This window comes from Siphateles boraxobius, unplaced genomic scaffold (assembly GCF_051911475.1).
Source record: "Siphateles boraxobius isolate OS27281-9 unplaced genomic scaffold, OSU_SipBor_1 9, whole genome shotgun sequence".
Lineage (NCBI taxonomy): Eukaryota > Metazoa > Chordata > Actinopteri > Cypriniformes > Leuciscidae > Siphateles > Siphateles boraxobius.
This window is the reverse complement of record NW_027509219.1, coordinates 21,699,169-21,716,373: the sequence shown is the minus strand read 5'-3', so window position 1 is coordinate 21,716,373 and position 17,205 is coordinate 21,699,169. Positions and strand designations below refer to the sequence as shown.

The 17,205-nt window shown below is 35.9% G+C and overlaps 2 protein-coding genes across 7 annotated transcripts in view; both read right to left on the bottom strand.

The window, feature by feature from the left end:
* kcnq2a (potassium voltage-gated channel, KQT-like subfamily, member 2a) overlaps window positions 1–12,004 on the bottom strand; it is a 28,440-nt gene extending 16,436 nt beyond the window's left edge. For all 6 annotated transcript variants that reach the window (XM_077224006.1, XM_077224007.1, XM_077224008.1 and 3 more), the window contains exons 1-4: window positions 11,585–12,004; window positions 4,661–4,751; window positions 3,992–4,118; window positions 986–1,161 (exon numbers count right to left, since the gene is read on the bottom strand). In XM_077224006.1, coding sequence (XP_077080121.1) covers window positions 986–1,161; window positions 3,992–4,118; window positions 4,661–4,751; window positions 11,585–11,871 — 681 coding nt within the window. In that variant the 5' untranslated portion in view covers window positions 11,872–12,004. The remainder of the gene's footprint in view (window positions 1–985; window positions 1,162–3,991; window positions 4,119–4,660; window positions 4,752–11,584) is intronic.
* Window positions 12,005–12,508: 504 nt separating this feature from the next.
* The window catches only part of prex1 (phosphatidylinositol-3,4,5-trisphosphate-dependent Rac exchange factor 1), a 79,534-nt gene continuing 74,837 nt past the window's right edge, over window positions 12,509–17,205 (bottom strand). The window contains exons 37-40 of the mRNA XM_077223916.1: window positions 16,685–16,860; window positions 16,276–16,378; window positions 15,545–15,612; window positions 12,509–15,419 (exon numbers count right to left, since the gene is read on the bottom strand). Coding sequence (XP_077080031.1) covers window positions 15,377–15,419; window positions 15,545–15,612; window positions 16,276–16,378; window positions 16,685–16,860 — 390 coding nt within the window. The 3' untranslated portion in view covers window positions 12,509–15,376. The remainder of the gene's footprint in view (window positions 15,420–15,544; window positions 15,613–16,275; window positions 16,379–16,684; window positions 16,861–17,205) is intronic.

Below are 17,205 nucleotides of genomic sequence, written 5' to 3'. Positions count from 1 at the left end.
ACAGCATTTATTTGAAAATATTTATTTTGTAACATTATAAATGCCTTTACTGTCAATTTTCATCAATTGAATTTATTCTTGCTGAATAAAAGTATTAATTTCTTGGAGAAAAAAAATCGTACTGAACCCAAACTTTTGAGCGGTAGTATATATGTCTCTAAAAGTTCACAATAATACTAAAACATAGAAAATATGAATACATAATCTTTCACTTCTTATCAGTTTTCACGGGCATATATTCTAATTTTTTGCCAAATAAAATGCTCTCTAGAATGATAACGTCCACTGTGACACAATACAATCTGTCACAGACCATCAATAGCAAGTAGCACCCATGGTTATAATGTAAACTAAAAGACTATTTGGTAGCACTTTATTTTACAGTACTGACCCCATGTACATACTAATTATAGTTATTACAATAGCTGTATAATAACAAGGTACTAACACTAATCCTACCCCTAAACCTAACCTTAACCCATGTAGTTACCTTATATTACCCAGTACTTTCTTAGGAAAGTACACTGTAAGTACATGTAAAATAAAGTGCAACCGACTATTTTAAATACAGTATGTCCTGTCCCAATTTCCTATTCAAAAGCCAATCTCTCAATACAGCAAAGAAATGTATTTTTAAACCATTTCACAGGGTGCATAAGGCCACTGAATAGATTTAATAGCTGCAGACTAAATTGAGTGATAGTTTTTCCAGTAATAGAAACTAATGAATAATAATGAATTTGCTGCCCACTGATTAAAATGGCAGACTGGTGGAAATATGCTCACTCAGTAACCTACTAAACGTGAACTTTTGCCATCTCTGTGTTCAATCAGTACAATTTTATATGTAAACAACACACATGAAACATTTGTCTATACATATGCATATTTGCACACAATACACGAGTGTTACAAAAGTGTTAGTGTTTAACAGAAATATATGTATTGTATTGTTTTGTAAGAAAATAAGCATGTCACTGGTCACCTTGCTGTGTGCGTACACCACAGATCCCAGGAGCTTCCATGTGCCACCCCGGCGGTCCATACGCAGCATTCGAAGGATCTGAAGAAACCTCAGACTCCGAATGGCGGAGGTGGCAAAAACATTCCCCTGCGAGCCAGCGGCCAGCACGGACACCGAGGCAAAAAGCACCATGATATCTGCAGAACAACAGTGTCCATTAGTTAGCAGATGAAACCCCCAAGACGACTGTCACTCTTTAAGACATTAGAAAGGAAATGGTTTTTTTAATTTGATCTTCCTTCTTTCTTATCCTTCATATAATGCTCTCGAGCAGTGTTGGGTTACAGTGTTACTCTAAAAAGTAATTAATTACTAGCTAATTACATCTTCAACGGTGTAATTAGATTACTCTCTCTTATTACTAATTACTTTCTAAATCCCATATCAAACTCGACCAGTTGAACAACACAAGGATAGACATGAAACTGCTCGTTTATTCTTTCAAATAAATAATATAAAATTGCATAAATTGTTCTTAAACTGACCATAGTATTTAAAGGGAGATGGTTAAAATCCACTGTTGTTTTATATAGAAATGTTCTATTGTCTACAGTATTTCATGCAATTACATCAGAAGTAACTAATTAAATCACAGAAAAATTAAGAGTAGTCCCTTACTTTACTTTTCAAAGGAAAATTAGTAATTACAGCAATTACATCATCCCTAACCTGTGCAAAATAATAAGTGCATTTCTCAGAACAATTTGTACAAACTGCAATATTTTATAGATATGTTTCTAAAGCTAGTCCGTCACTAAAAATCCTTAGTACATCTCTCAAAAGTCAATATTCATGCCAATGTTCATGTCAGTGTCATCAGAATGATAAGTCATTGAGTCATTGTTCACGAACAAGGTCGTCAAAATGTTTAGGCATGTTGTCAATTGTAACTGTGTACTTTGACAGTATTACCTTATGCAAACTTACAGTAGGCTTCAGTTTGGATGACAGTTACTGTATTGAAATTGCACTAGGCTGCACTTCTATGGCATATATCAATTTCAACAGTACTATTTACATATTACTGTATGTGGGTTATTGATAGAAAGAGAATGGACAGGATTTTGTTTTTCACAGCTTTTACTAGGGATGTAACAATATATCATGTCACAATATATCGCAATACAAAAATCCAACAATATGTATCGTGGATCGTGACAATCTGTATTGTGTGTAGTTCACAATTTTTTCAAATTTTTGAAAAAATTCAAAAAGAGTTGTAGTGTCAGTACTACATTACGTAAAATACATATATATATATATATATATATATATATATATATATATATATATATATATATATATAATGTTGAATATAATGTATAATACTGCAATGGAGGAATATTTGTGGATCCTGATAATGCCAGATGTCTGATGTTACCAGTAAAAGTGTCCAACATAATTTTAAATATATCTAGTCAGTTCAAGCATATTCATCTAAAATAACTCTGTATTTTCAGCTTCAGAATCATGACTATTGTTATTCTGGTGTCTCTATTGTCCTGTATTTCCAGCACTATTCATTTACACACACACAATGTAATATACCAAAATTAGCATTTTAATCAACAGTTCATTTTTTGTTAATTTTTTTTATCAAATGTCTTGGAGTATCGCAATAATATCGTATCGTGAGTTCAGTATCGTGATATTTATCGAATCGTGGCATGAGGGAATCGTTACAAGCTTTTACTAGTGCTACTTTATGAAAGAAAAAAACTAAATAATTTACAGTAAGAAAGGGGCACAAAGGAAAAAAAAAACTAAATTAGAAAGAAAGACAGGAAACACCCCTAAGTTGTGGTCTGTCTATATGCTTGCCAATTGATTACTGTATTCATGAGATGCACCTTTGAGCAATTTAGACAACTGGTTGAACTAACACTTTACATTCCTTCATGAGTGAGAGTCAATTTCACCTGCACGATTCATCAATTCACGTTTTTTTTACAAAAGGTCTAATAGAATTGTGTAAAACTATGCTTGACAGTTATGACAAATAGTTCAACAATTTTGCATGTAATGGCTTATGCAAGGAACTAATGCTTAGATGTTTTTAGGGGTAAGATTATTCAACAGAGAACCATATACTATGTTTTGATCAACCTGACATGAGCAATTGAAAATGTGGAAAAAAGCTGACACTTGTACATTATCAATTGCAATATGTACAAAAGCAATTGCAATTTGTTCAAAGGAATAAGAAATTGCTTTAATGATGTGCACAAGTGACTAGATGATTTGGAATGTGTACAAGTAGTATCAAGAATTGCACTTTTGATCTAAGAAATGCACCAAAGCGACTGAGAAAAACTGTAACACTGCCCAACACTGCTCTCAAGGATGATGACAGAACAATTGGGTTTTGTCTTTCAACAATTTGCATATGCTGTGAAAATAGATATTCATTATATGGGCTTTCCGATCAAACTGATTCTTAAAGGCAAAGTTCACCCAAAAAGTATTATTCTGTCAACATTTACTCACTCTCATAACTTTCTTTTTTTAATAGAACAAAATAGAAATGTTGAAGAATGTTATCTATTTGTGTTTGACATCAGGGTGATTACATGCTGAAAGAATTTTCATTTTTAGGTGAATTATTCTAGTAATGTGACTAAGATCAGTCTCATATTTACTTGCATAATGTATTCTTTCAAATGCACTAATGGAGTTCACATTATTCAGCTGTAGCATTGGCATTCAGCGTATCAAGTGTCGTGATTCAGAGAGTGCCAACCCCTTTGCTCATTTACTGCCCCAGAAGAAGTTGGCAAAGCAGATTTTATTGTCTCTTGAGCAGGAAGAATAGCGATAGATTGAGAGAGATATTTAGAGATATTTAGAGAGAGAGAGAGAGAGAGAGAGAGAGAGAGAGAGAGAGAGAGAGAGAGAGAGAGAGAGAAAGGAAAACATGCATTAGAGAAGAAAATCTGAACAGAAAAAAACGGAAGATGATTTTCTAACCGATGATACAGAAGGGTTTGCGTGCAAATCTCAGCCTTCCTCTCCATCCTCTGTAGCGACAGCAACACCCGGCTGCCCAGATACGTACAATATATTCCACACCAAACACCACGATTGTCACGATTTCCTAGATAGACAGCAACAACTTTATCCACTAGTTGACATATGTATTGTTGCCATATGTGGGTTATCAGTTTGACTTGCTAACCATTAGGCCACGACTATAATATAATATAATATAATATAAGCATCCTCACTTACAAATTAGATACAAGTCACAAAACATAAACAAGTAGCAATAATACTTATTATTATTATTATAAAGAGCCCGAGTAGTACAATAGTTATGCATCAATAATACACACATACAAGCAATGTTTAAGGTTCTTTATGTTAAAAGAGCACTATGTGCGTGCTTGATTGCTAATGTTACTCTGACACAAACAGATCTATAAAGTGTCATGTTCACAGCAATCCACATCAGCACTGGATAACGTCCTACCTGTCACATTCTGTCAAAATGTGGAACATGATCTACTGACATCTACAGTATCTACAACATGCACACACAAGTCTGAAGTGTTTGATATAAAAACCTGAGAGCATCACTATAATGAATCAGCTTCATCCTGTAAATCACGTCGAAAGAATAACAGATACAGTACAAACCAGGATGTACAAGGCACTCTCAGAGCTTTTCTTGTATTCTTTGATCGTGGCGAACACTGACAGAACCAGGCAGGAAAACACCAGCAGAAACCTGCAAGACAGACAGGACACTAGTAAATCATACCAATGATTTAATGGAATGCTGGGAATTACTTTCACATGAGATATCAAAGTTTCTGAATAAGCTCCAACTGATAGGTTTCGGTTTTAGAAGTTATTCGTTGACCATTCGTTTTGGACAAAGCAGATACATATTCATGAAGGACACTTAATTGGAATTGGGCCATCTTGGGCCTATCATTGGTTGTGTGATCTATGAGGAAATATACTGGCTTGAGAAAGGCAAGAATCCTTGGAGAGTTCCTGACACCCTGTAGTTAAACTCAGAGATAAATCCCAGAAGAGAGCGAGTGAAGTGAAATGAGACTAAAATAGCTGAAAGTCTCATTAGCATAAAACCTCACTGGGAATCACACGCATGTACAGTTAGAGGAAAAAGACAGATAAAAACTTTGACATAAAACTTAGAAATAGAAATAGACAATACACTGAACTGACGTCCATAGGTACCTGGAGACTTCGAAAACAACAACAAACAGTGAGTCGTGAGATGTGGCCCTTTTGATTGTATTTTCTCCCAAAAATGTTATTGCAACTAAAACCTAAACCCCCTTTTCTGCAATGCACAGCACGAGCTTCCTGAATCATGAGCCCTCATCATATGCAAATTGCAATGCCCACAGATTTATTATGAGATCACAGGACAGAACCAAACACAAAAAAACAAAAACAAAAAAAACCTCCTTCAGTTAGATTCAAATGTGCAGAAAACCACATCACCAGGCAAAGGCAAGGAAGGTCAAAACAGATGTTTGCCTAGTGAGACATTATAAACCAGGTGAGATTTTACAACTTGACCACATGAGATATACATAGGTGTCTTTACATTGAAGACAGAGGTCACCGGAAATAACAATAAAATCCTAATAAAAAAACAATTGAAAAAAATGAATAGAAAAACATATTAAATTGCTTCATCATTGTTGATTTTTAACAAGTGATTGAAAAGAGGCCTCCAAGAGGCTTCAAATTTCTCTATATTTCCAGAAATATTAGATCTGAGTCTTTCCACGTGCAAAAATAGTGGCATCGAATTTTTCTTCCAAATGTAGAGTATAGATTTTTTGGCAATCATCAAACCATACTGTATAGGCAGTTATGAGATCATTTTGAAAGTCATTTTTACAATACTGCATAATTGGCAACTGCGAATCCCTGAAACTGGCTATTTATTTTGAGACTAAATATAACTCAAAGAATGGTTCTTGGAGTAATCCAAATACTATCCATCTTGGTCAGTAAGATTTCTTAAAGTTTTGGGTCAGTATGTTTTTTTTTTTTTTTTTTTTTTTTAAAGAAACTTTTTTGCTTTTTTTTTTTCAGCAAGAATGCATTAAAAATCTATCAAAAATTTATTTCCACAAAATTATTAAGAAGTAACTGTTTTCCACACTGATAATAATAATAATAATAATAATAATAACATGTTTCTTGAGTAGCAAATCAGCATATTAGAATGATTTCTAAAGACACTGAAGACTGGAGTAATGATGCTGAACAATCATTTGCCATCACAGGAATAAATTACATTTTAAGTTATGTTGAAATTTAAAACTGTTATTTGAAACTGTAATAATATTTCACAATATTACAGTTTTCATGTATTTTGATCAAATAAATGTAGATGAGCATAAGAGACTTCTGTCACAAACATCAAAAAATCGCACACAGACCCCAAATATTTGAAAGGTCATGTATATATTCTTGTGTTGTTTGCATTCACTTCTGGACAGATATTGTTTAGTCGATAGTCCTGAGTTTGGATACATTTGCCTTTTTGGACAAAAGCCCTGTGGGCGTAATAAATTAGGCAGGGTTCCAGACCTCTTCATTAGCAAACAGGGATATAAAGAAAGTGTATCAGTATGCTATTTACTTTCAGTATATCAGGTTCCAGACCTCTTCATTAGCAAACAAGAATATAAAGAAAGTGTACCAGTATGCTAAACACTTTCAATATATCAGAACTGATTTCAAACAGAGGAACTTTTGTAGAGTGCTGCCGACCACACTGTTCCTCTATAAGATAAATATTTAGTGAGTTCCTGTTGAATGATTGTAGAGGTGTCAGATTTAAAAGACATCCTCTCCACTAGGCTGCTTCTTGCCCCTGGTATTAAAATTAATTGACATAATAGAAATTAATCTGCTAATTTAGAACAATCAAACAGAAGGAGATCAGTTAAAACAGACTGGTCCTAAAGGGAATGAGGCCAAAGGTGAATACATGAAGGCTGCATTAATAAAGCTGGGAAACAGAGGATTAGAAAGTCAATGGTCAGGAAATCAGCTCAAATGAGTCTTCAAAGGAAATCTAATCTTTAAGCATGGACAAAAAATGCTAAGTCGTACAGAAACTGTGATATCAGGAACATGTCACATTATAAGAAACCTTCCTCCTGCCTTCCAGCTCTCAGACAGTTTGGACTTTATAAGGGGCTCTAGAGGATAAAGGATGCATTTTAATATAAACTTGCCCAGAAATCACATTGACAAACCATGGGTTTTTAGGAGCAGCTGAATGAAAGTTCCTATTTGTCCTTCACTGATGTAGATGGCTTACTAACATATGCAAATTAGCGATCTTTGCATTTGCAAATCTGTAAGATCTAAATGTACTGCCTTCAGGTGAGGGGCTTTGTAAATGTTTCAAGAACATTTTGTTTTAAAAGTGCGAACTAGGAAAAACTAATTAGAGTTTTAATAACTCTGTTGGACAGACTGACCACACGCATCAAACATAGGATTTATAATACTGAAATTACCTCAGCAACAATACAGCATTATGGCACACACTATGTATAACTGCTGAACCTTTGAGCATGATATGCAAGGAACCTATCGTTACGTAAACAGTAAAACAAATCCTTTTGACTTTGTCGGACAGGTCAATGCTCTCGATGCTGGCAACAGCCATAGACTAATCTGGAAATTGTAAGGCGGAGTAGACTATACGGTCGAACAGAGAGACAGCAAGGACACATGGTTTGAGTCAGCAGTGAATAAGGTAATAGAGTCATTGATTTTAACTTATTCACCACTTTAGCACAATGCTCTCAAAACCAGACTCCCAAACCCAGACTGAACCATGCAGACTGCATAACTGTTATTATTAGGTGACATTAAAGGGTAAATAGAGCAGAATTTCTCACATCTAGAGCTGAGTATTGACACCAATTGGATGATTTGAATTGGATTTCACAAGCTTGCGATTTGATTCGATTTTGATTAAATTAGATTCGAAATCAATTAATTGGGGGTATGTATTAGTACTGTATATGGTAACTAATGCTGACAACTATACAGGGAATCCCAGTTTGTACATTACTATAATTTAAAGGTTAAAATTAACTGATTTGTATAGACTACTTACATTTAAATTATATATAAATAAGTTTAATAATACTGTTATAATAACTTTTAAATGGCATAATAATCATGTTTCTACTCGTTTTTTGAAATAAACATTTAAATGGGACTGTTATATTTTTTTTAAAGACATTAGGTCCAAATATGGAAGAACAGGTTAATATACAATATAGTACATATATTATCAAAATTCTGCTCTCTATAGGACATTGAATGGCTTTTCTGAGGTACAGTAAACATACCGTGTACCATTGTACCATTACCGTGAAATAGGCCTAATGTTCACAAATGGATTCATTAACGTCTTTCTGAAGTTGAAACACTGATAAAACCTGATACGGATTTCTTTCAACATACCTTCGGATGTTCATTCATGTTTATTTCATGTTATAACTAGTACTAAAGGAGAAGAGATTATCAATTCACATGTGCTCGTTGCTGCCGCTTCGCTTGAGCTGATGCGCCGCTATACAGCATTCCATCATGTTACATTAAAGAGCGCCAAAACGGAATTTATTGTTTGAATTTCGAAATATAAATGACAGGATTTGGAAGCTGAGACTTTGTTTCATTTCAAAATTAACAAATCACAAAACTTGATTTGAAACAAATTGTGATTTATTCTATGCTCACCAAGGCTGACCGAATATATAGTAAAATATAAAAAACTGTTTTCTATTTTAATATATTTTACAATTATTTTAAAATGGAATCTATTCCTGTGATGGTAAATATGAATTTACTCCAAAGTTCGAAATTATAAAAAAAAAAATTATAATAATAATAATGATAATTTTGCAACATCTATACTGTTGCATATACAATAAGCACATACCAATTATTGTAACAAATATGACTCGCATATCAAAGACACCAGCATTCACCACTTCTAAGTATCTCCTTGTACCCTTATCCTTAAGCCTGAGAAATAAAGGCTTAGCTAAGTCTGTACAGCATCAGCATGCAAAGTGCTATCTCTGCATTTAATGCTTGTGAATGAGAAAAAACACTTAAAGAGGCCAAACTCAGCACACTGCACTCCACTCAGTACATGTGTGTGTGTGCGCACTAGACAGAGTAAAATAAGGGAGGTGACTGTATAAATAATGTATCTTCAGAACTCACATTCATGTCTCAGGCTGAATTTGGAGTCTTATGATGGTTGCATGACCAGCAGAGCAGACAAAGACATTTACAGCCACTCAGCTCAAGCTCCAGCATCCATGATAGAGTCTATGGTTATGATGCTGCATTATGACAGATTGGTTTATTATCTTCATAAGAGATGAATGGATCTCAAAATATTTGAGGTAATGGACCACTCTTAAAGCTCTATGCGTGTCTAAAAGGCTCGATAAGAAGAGATGCTACGCCTTGCCTTGAGATTGTGTGGATCAATTACATCTCTCTAGAGAATTGTAAGGATTCCTATTGGGAGTGTCGTCATTTAACCAATGGTATACAAAATGAATGATAATCTCCTAGTAAATTCTAACATTAAACAAAATAAACACAAGGTTTTTTACAACAAACAGTTACCATCAGGACTATTATGATGACTAATAACAGCATGCGCCAGTAGGATGTAAAAAAGAAATTTGAAACACTGAATCTTCTGTTCAAATCTTTAAAAGTCATATTTCATAGTATAAACTCCCTTCTGCCAAACAGAAAGACATTATTTAGGGAAATTTATAAAGATAATGCAATATCCAAAAGGGTTCAAAGAATGAAAGAATGAAATCAGGGGGGAAATTCAGTTTATCCAGTAGGATCTTATTTGATTCTCTTTTAATTCCTATTAACCCTCTGGGGACTAAGCTCTTTTTGGTCCGTTTTCTCTATTTTTACATTTGGGCTTATAAACTATATGTAATGGAGATGGAACACTATGTGTTTGGTATCTATGGATTCAGAAGACCATAAGCTAACATAAGCACGCATGTAATATGTTTATAAAGGAAGTATGAGTGAAAATGTACAATAAACTAGAGAATTTCAAAAATGGAAATTCGATTTTTGGCATTTATTTCTGAAAATCACACATCACACAACAATAGTGAACAGTTTTTGAACAAAAATTATATTTGTCAAAGCCTTTGCTTGACAGACATGTGTAATTGTTAAATAAAATCCTATTCCTACATGTTGTTAGTCGTGGTCAGCAGCACTTCTAGTATTTCACCAGTAGGCCTGCCATTTTTCTAAGTAATCAGTAATTTACTTTGCACACATTAACTGCATTACCTTACTACATCCATGAACAATGGTATTTACAGTATAAACTAGTGTAGTGTAGGCCTACTTGGCACTTTCGTGTCGTGTAGCCTATTCTCATTTGGATTTACCTGCTTGTCCACGCAAGCCTGATTTTATTGCTAGAGTAGGATTTTCTGCATGCGTTTCAATTGATTTTAGGTAAATATCCACTTCTTCCAGGTCTCTTTTTGTTATCTGTGTGCTGTAGCCTACTACTCGATTTAGTGTGTGAGCGAGCTGTTCGATTCAGACTGAATCGCGAACCGATTCAGACCTACCTGGTGACCGATTCATTATACAAATACGACCCAAAAGAGTCACGACAAAACTGGGTTTATTGTAAACAGCTGAGGAAAAATGTTTTCTCATCGCCATACACGAGTTTTTGCGTCTGTTAATGTTGATTTATTTAATGTTCGACACAGACGTCTTTTGAGTTGACGTGTGTGCAATTTTTCATGGTCTATGGCGCCATGACCGCCACGTTTGAGACGCAAAAGCAAGGTAAAAGTAGGCCTACTTAAACTTTTAAAGCAAGTCCCGATAGAACATTATTCCCCTATTCGGTTGTCTTGAACGCAATAAAGAATCAACCTGCTCTAATGTCTTGGGATAGCTCATGCCTTTCAGCCAATCATTTAGGCTACACGAATACGTCACCTTATCAATATTCATAAGCCAGAGTGCCAGACTAATGAGGTTTAAAATGTGTCCCGTCACTTTCCAGATCACCCAGCGACTGTCCCGTTTGATCCGCTGGCACGGCTGCCCCTGGCATGCATCACAAATTTGTTGCCGGTGTTGTGCTGTAGAGCAAACACGAGCTCACTGACGCGGTACAGGAGCTGACCGGTGCTGAAACTGAGTGTACAGTAGTAAAATACATCATTATAGTCTGTGAACACTTTCCAACGACCCAGGTTATGAAATATGCACAGCTGTGAAAAGCATTTGACGAGCTCATTCTGAATTAATCTTTGACATATCTACAGACAAAACTTTTACACATTTTCGCACTGTTTGACTAACGCTCTGCGACAAAAAGCTGCGGGCAGGCAGAGGCCGACAACATCTCAAAGTTTCAGCATTCTGGGCGGTGCAGCACAGCAGCATCTGTCGGTAAGGTGGGTGATTCCCACGCCACGCAGTAAAGACAAGCACGGAGCACATACTCACACATAAGCGTGGTAAATGAATGCCCAGCCGCGGGGTCTTTCGAGCGCATTGTAAAGGAAATTTTGCAGTCTGCGATAACGCGCGTTTCTTTTGTGAGCGATGCTTCCCCTGGACCTCGGTCTGCTCAGGATGCTGCCCCGTTTTGTGTTCTCGGACCCGGCGATGAGAAGTGCCCCGTCTCGGCTCGTCTCCCCAGCCCCGGGCTCCAGTCCCACAAAGCCGACTTTCTGTTTCTTCTCCCCTGATGGAGGGTGATAAACTTCACCGTTGGCGGATTTTTTCACCATCCTTACAGTCTGACAGATCCAAACGAGTGTATAAAGTAGTCGTGGGCAGACATTGCCGAACCGGGGTGTGTTCTGTAGTGCGGTGGTCTCGTACTAAAAGCCAATTGAAACGCTAAGGCGAAACTGCAATGGGTAGTCCTTTATCTTTACGCCTTCCGGCTCTTGCTCTAACCTCTGTATCTAATGTTTCAGCAGTCAGATTTGGGATTAAGTGGCTGATGTAACAAATTGTTTTAAGTAGTAAATAATTACAACGCTAAATCATTCAAGGAAGGAAAGAGAACTTTGCCTCAGCCTCCAAACAGCGGAATGGAGACGAGAAGTAGTTTATATCACCTGAAGCAAAACTATAAAGCATTATAAAACAAGATTATCCCTTATAAAAAGGGTTATGTCCACTGCACGCACAGATGTGATTGCATTGGATAAAAAAATGGTCAAACACTTTCAATTAAACCCAAACTTTTGATTGGTCTCCTTCCCAATCAAAAGTTGGGGTTTAATTGAAAATGCATTAATTGATGCAGGATGTTTCACTGTTCTCAACATCTCTTCACAGCCACTTACACACCAAGTAACGCAGTTTATTCTGTGCTGTCACATGTAATCTCTAACAATGAAAGGTCAGACTCAGAAGTCCTTTATAAACAGATACTCTTTTATTTTTGTTTGATATTAGCAATGCATTAAATACAGCATAAAGACAAACCTAGCAGAACTTCATTAAGAGATCTAATTGTTTACTCCAGTCAGACTGAAGGCTTCTATAAAATCATGTTATTATGGCTGCATTCGCAAATGAGGGCAACACATTGAGCTTTGGGGTACAAGACAATTTTACATCCGAGACAATTCTGAGGCGCTGGGCCCCTGGATTTACCAAAGGTCCTCAGTTTTATCTCAATTCTACTCAGTGAAGATCAAAATATATAATATATATGGGTAATATTACATTACCTCAGAAAGGAGAACTTTATACAATGCTTTTAATTCAACATCGAGTTAAAAACACCTGGATAAATGCTTACATTACCAGCAGGAAAAATGTAAGAGCCATAATGCACAGTTCAGGAAAGCATGAGGATGCAGAGAGACTTCACAGTCAAACATTGATATAAACTATAAATTAAATACTTTTAGATGCAGATTAGATCTAATCCTTCACTCCACAAGCGAGGTTTTGATTAAACTGCTCTTATTAATAGAAACAATCAGAATCTGTAAGATTAAGAAAATGATTTTGAAATGAAACAAAACAATCGAAAAACAGGAGGTAAAGACTAACAAACTAAGGCCCCCAAAAGAAAGGCTTGATTTGCGAGCACCATTGAATATTTTTCCGCTCTTTGAGCTAAAAGTACACTTGAAATTGAGGCAAGAAGTTAAAAATTGGTAATATAAACTTAAAATGCTGCTGAAAACAGGTCAGCAGTATATGTATATATATATTTAAAAAAAATTCAATGCACGCATACTATGTTTCAGATGAATGATTAGTGATGTTAAATTATGCAGTCTTGTCAACTTTTGAACTTTGGAAGCTATCGCACAATAATGGACCGAGATGGTGCAGAAACCTGAGATTTTAATACAGTGATAGGAACATGCTAATGCTAATGCTACGTCTTTGGGTTTTACTAGATTTAGGTTTATCATACAGAAATGATGAGTTTCATGTGGACATTATAAAGCACTGTAACAAGCAACAACGAGGACTTTCAAAACATAAAATAAACACACTGCACAGATTCTGTGGATTAAAAACACTCGTTTCCAGTTCGCTTTGAGGACCAAGTAAAATATTAAAATCAAATTAATCATAAATGTGCATTTTACCAGCACTAGCCTTCAATTTTGGATATATATGAAAAAAAACTATTTATTAGCATAAATTCAAGTATTATTTTTCTAAAATATTTTATCATCAATACATGTAAAACTGCAACATGGTATTAAGTTGCAACATCTAACTTCTACGTAACAGACAGTGACGTGCTATGAGCTACAATACAAACATGAACGCCTGAATAAGATTAGGCTATTAGATGATGCTTCGTTGCATTATTGTCACTAAAGTGACTTTATTTACTCAAATCTTTGTTTCTTTATCTAAAATTGTCAAATTTGAGCAAATAATGCAAACTGTCAGGGTTACTGAATCTAACATATATAACAATATATATCTAAAAACAGACTTTGCATGTAACAAAAGCCCGTCACACACCGTACAATCTAGCTTAACTACTCCAAACTAATCCAGGCCTACTCGGTTACTGACCACACAGCCGCAGTTAGAAATTTAAATACTGAACACATTGTGTAAAAGCACAATAAAGTTTCCTATCCAAATATACACTAAGTATACAAAATGAAAGATGTACAATATTATATTTGTTTTAAAATTATTAATACTCTTTAAATTATAGCATTGCTGTTCCCAAAGAGCATATGCTTATCCCTCTGATACATATATATACTTCCCTAAATATAAAACTTCAATAAATCCTACTATATCTATTCATTCTTCAAATGATCCCTTTGCGTTTCTTTTACAATGTCTATTATGTTTAACAAACACTAAAGAACACAAACTTTTTTATTGTGCTTTTCCAAACAGCCGCATAAAGCAGCTCCCCAGAACAGTCACTCACTGTAACACAGCACTGATTCATGCTTTAAAAAAAAAGTGCTATACACCAGGGACCAGCAGACATTATTGTACATTTTTCTCCAAATTAATCAATAAGCTGTTTCAGTCTTCAATATCAACATTTTGATTACAGTAAAATCTTGTATTTTGAATGCAGGTCTAAGTTTTTGTACTGTTTGAGAAGCTGATAGCCTCCGTCTGTTTCCCTGTTTTCCTTTAAATGCGTTGTTTGATAGAACTTCACAATAAAACTGTGTTGTCAAACAGAATCAAACTCATTTAAACACGACAACGGATAAAAATTAAGATTATGAAACTGGTCCGTGTAGGCTGGAATGATTTCAGTACTTTCGCAATACCTGATACAAGTGAGAGAAACGCAACAGCTCTCTGAGGACACCACCTCTCATGACACAGTGCAGACACACTCATGCTAAGCTACAGTAATTGCACATAATCACCACGCATCTGAACTTAACGTCGCCATCCAGACCAAACCACCCTACTTTCTGACCCAAGATTGCAGTCAACTGCGAAGGAAGAGATAATACAGCCTAGATTTAGTCATTCGCATGCCAGTCCAGATCCAGTAGGAGACTAAACAATGTAGCAATGTGGGTACACACTGCTAGCCAAGATTAGCATCGTTTGCATTAGCGGTTTTCTCAGCTGCCAGAGCAGGAGATAAAGGTGGCCAGATTTTTTCCTCATTCCTCATCATGTTGACCTCACCCGGACCTCTCTGGATGAGGCTGGGGCGGGAGTTGAGATGTGCTGAGGCATAGTCTCAAAATGATAAGCCAGTCTTGATATCTCCCAACATCTAGAAGGCCCGAGAGACGGACATCACCTCTTTCAAAGATCTCCATCAGAGGGGGGTAAACACAACCTGTAGAGCCTGTGATGAGGATCAAAAAGGGTTTAGTTACTGTAGAAGTAGCAGGAATTTAGTAGGAATAATATTCCTACAGTAGCAATTTTTAAATGTCAACTATGTCTTTAAATAGCAAGAGTCATTAATACCTGGGAGCAAAAGGTGGCATCTGGTCCATTACTCTGAGATTTTTGGCAGAAATCTCCACTCTGGTGCCCTGTGAATAAAGAGAAGCATTATTGTCGGTCAGAGTAGCTCGAACATTCATATTCCAAAACACGCTGAACTGTTTCTAAGTGTGTATTACTGTTTATTGTTGCACAAATGTCTAATTGCAAACCTTGTTTAGCCTTTAGACTACTTCCCTAAATAGTTTTATTGATATGTTAGTCAGAGAGATCAAGCACTCAAGGTGTGTAGGCATGTATTGTATCTGCTACGGTTTTTCTTATTATTTCAGCCCACAGAACAGGCCGTATGCAATGGATATGAAACTTTCATGTGTAGTTCAGTGATTCATATTTCACTTTCCTAATTAGAGGGAAGGAACTTTGTCATTTTGAACACTTTTTTTTGTTTCAAACTCCTACAGTTTTAATCCGAATTACCAAATTTAAATCAGACTACAAACCAGTTAACCATCACTGTCCAATATAATATGCTTCAGAGTTATTGAACTCATTAAGGATCAAACACATAGGATCAAAAATATGTTAGAGTTAGTCTGGAGTGGCATATTCGGCAGCTGGTGAGGATTATATGGCCCCAGCGATTTTCTAAATAGACATTTTCTACCAACCACAGGATTTCGTAGTTTTATTTTTAGTTAAGTTTTATTGGCATTAGGTGAACAGTTTGTTTTATTTGTCATATACCGTACCTGTTTACGCATGATGTCCATAGTCTGCATTAGGCAGCGGGGCATGAGGCCGTGGTTTCTGGCTAGAGTAATGGCCTGCTCCAACGACACATTCAGAGTACACCTACACAAGAAAAATACCTTAGTCAGAGCTGGTTTAGACAACCTGTTATAGATTTACCTCAGTGCAGCGGTAACCTAGGATACAAATCACCTGGATTCGACACATTTGAGCAAGAAATAAATTAAAGTCAAAATAAAATGCTAAATATTTATAGCAGAAACCTTGCCTGTGGCTCCACTTCAGTAGTAAGAGGATTAAAGACGAGAGGCATGTGTTTTGAGCCAACACTCAATTTGACCTTTTTGCCAACTGTGGTTTCATTCATCATCAGATCTAGAGCAAACATGAAGATTTGACTGTAGATACCTCTGCATCCCAGTAGCACACATGGTGATGTGACAGGCCCCCAGCCGGTTGCAGAGCTCAGAGGACACCAGCAGAACACTGACACCAGAGGGCTGACCCGCAGAACCCGCTTTTACATTCATATATGCCTGCATGAGCCGACAGAGGTCATCCAACGTGTTAAGTGGCCGCAGGAGCTGCAGAAAGATTAAGTGAAACTGATTTAAACTTTCCGATTTTAAACAGCTTTAGTCAAAACACATTTATATGCATTGCTTTCTGCATTTTTATTCTATTCTTGTTGGTCTGTACAGGAATTCCTGTGCACTTACATACACAAAAAACAAAAGTGTGGGGTCTGTATGATCTTTATGCTCACCAAGGATGCATTTATTTTATATAATATACAGTAAAAGCAGGAATGTTGTGAAATGTTATTACGATTTAAAATAACTTTTATATTTGAATATATTTTAAAATGTAATGTGTTCCTGTGATATCAAAGCTGAATTTTCAGCATCATTACTCCAGTGTTCAGTGTC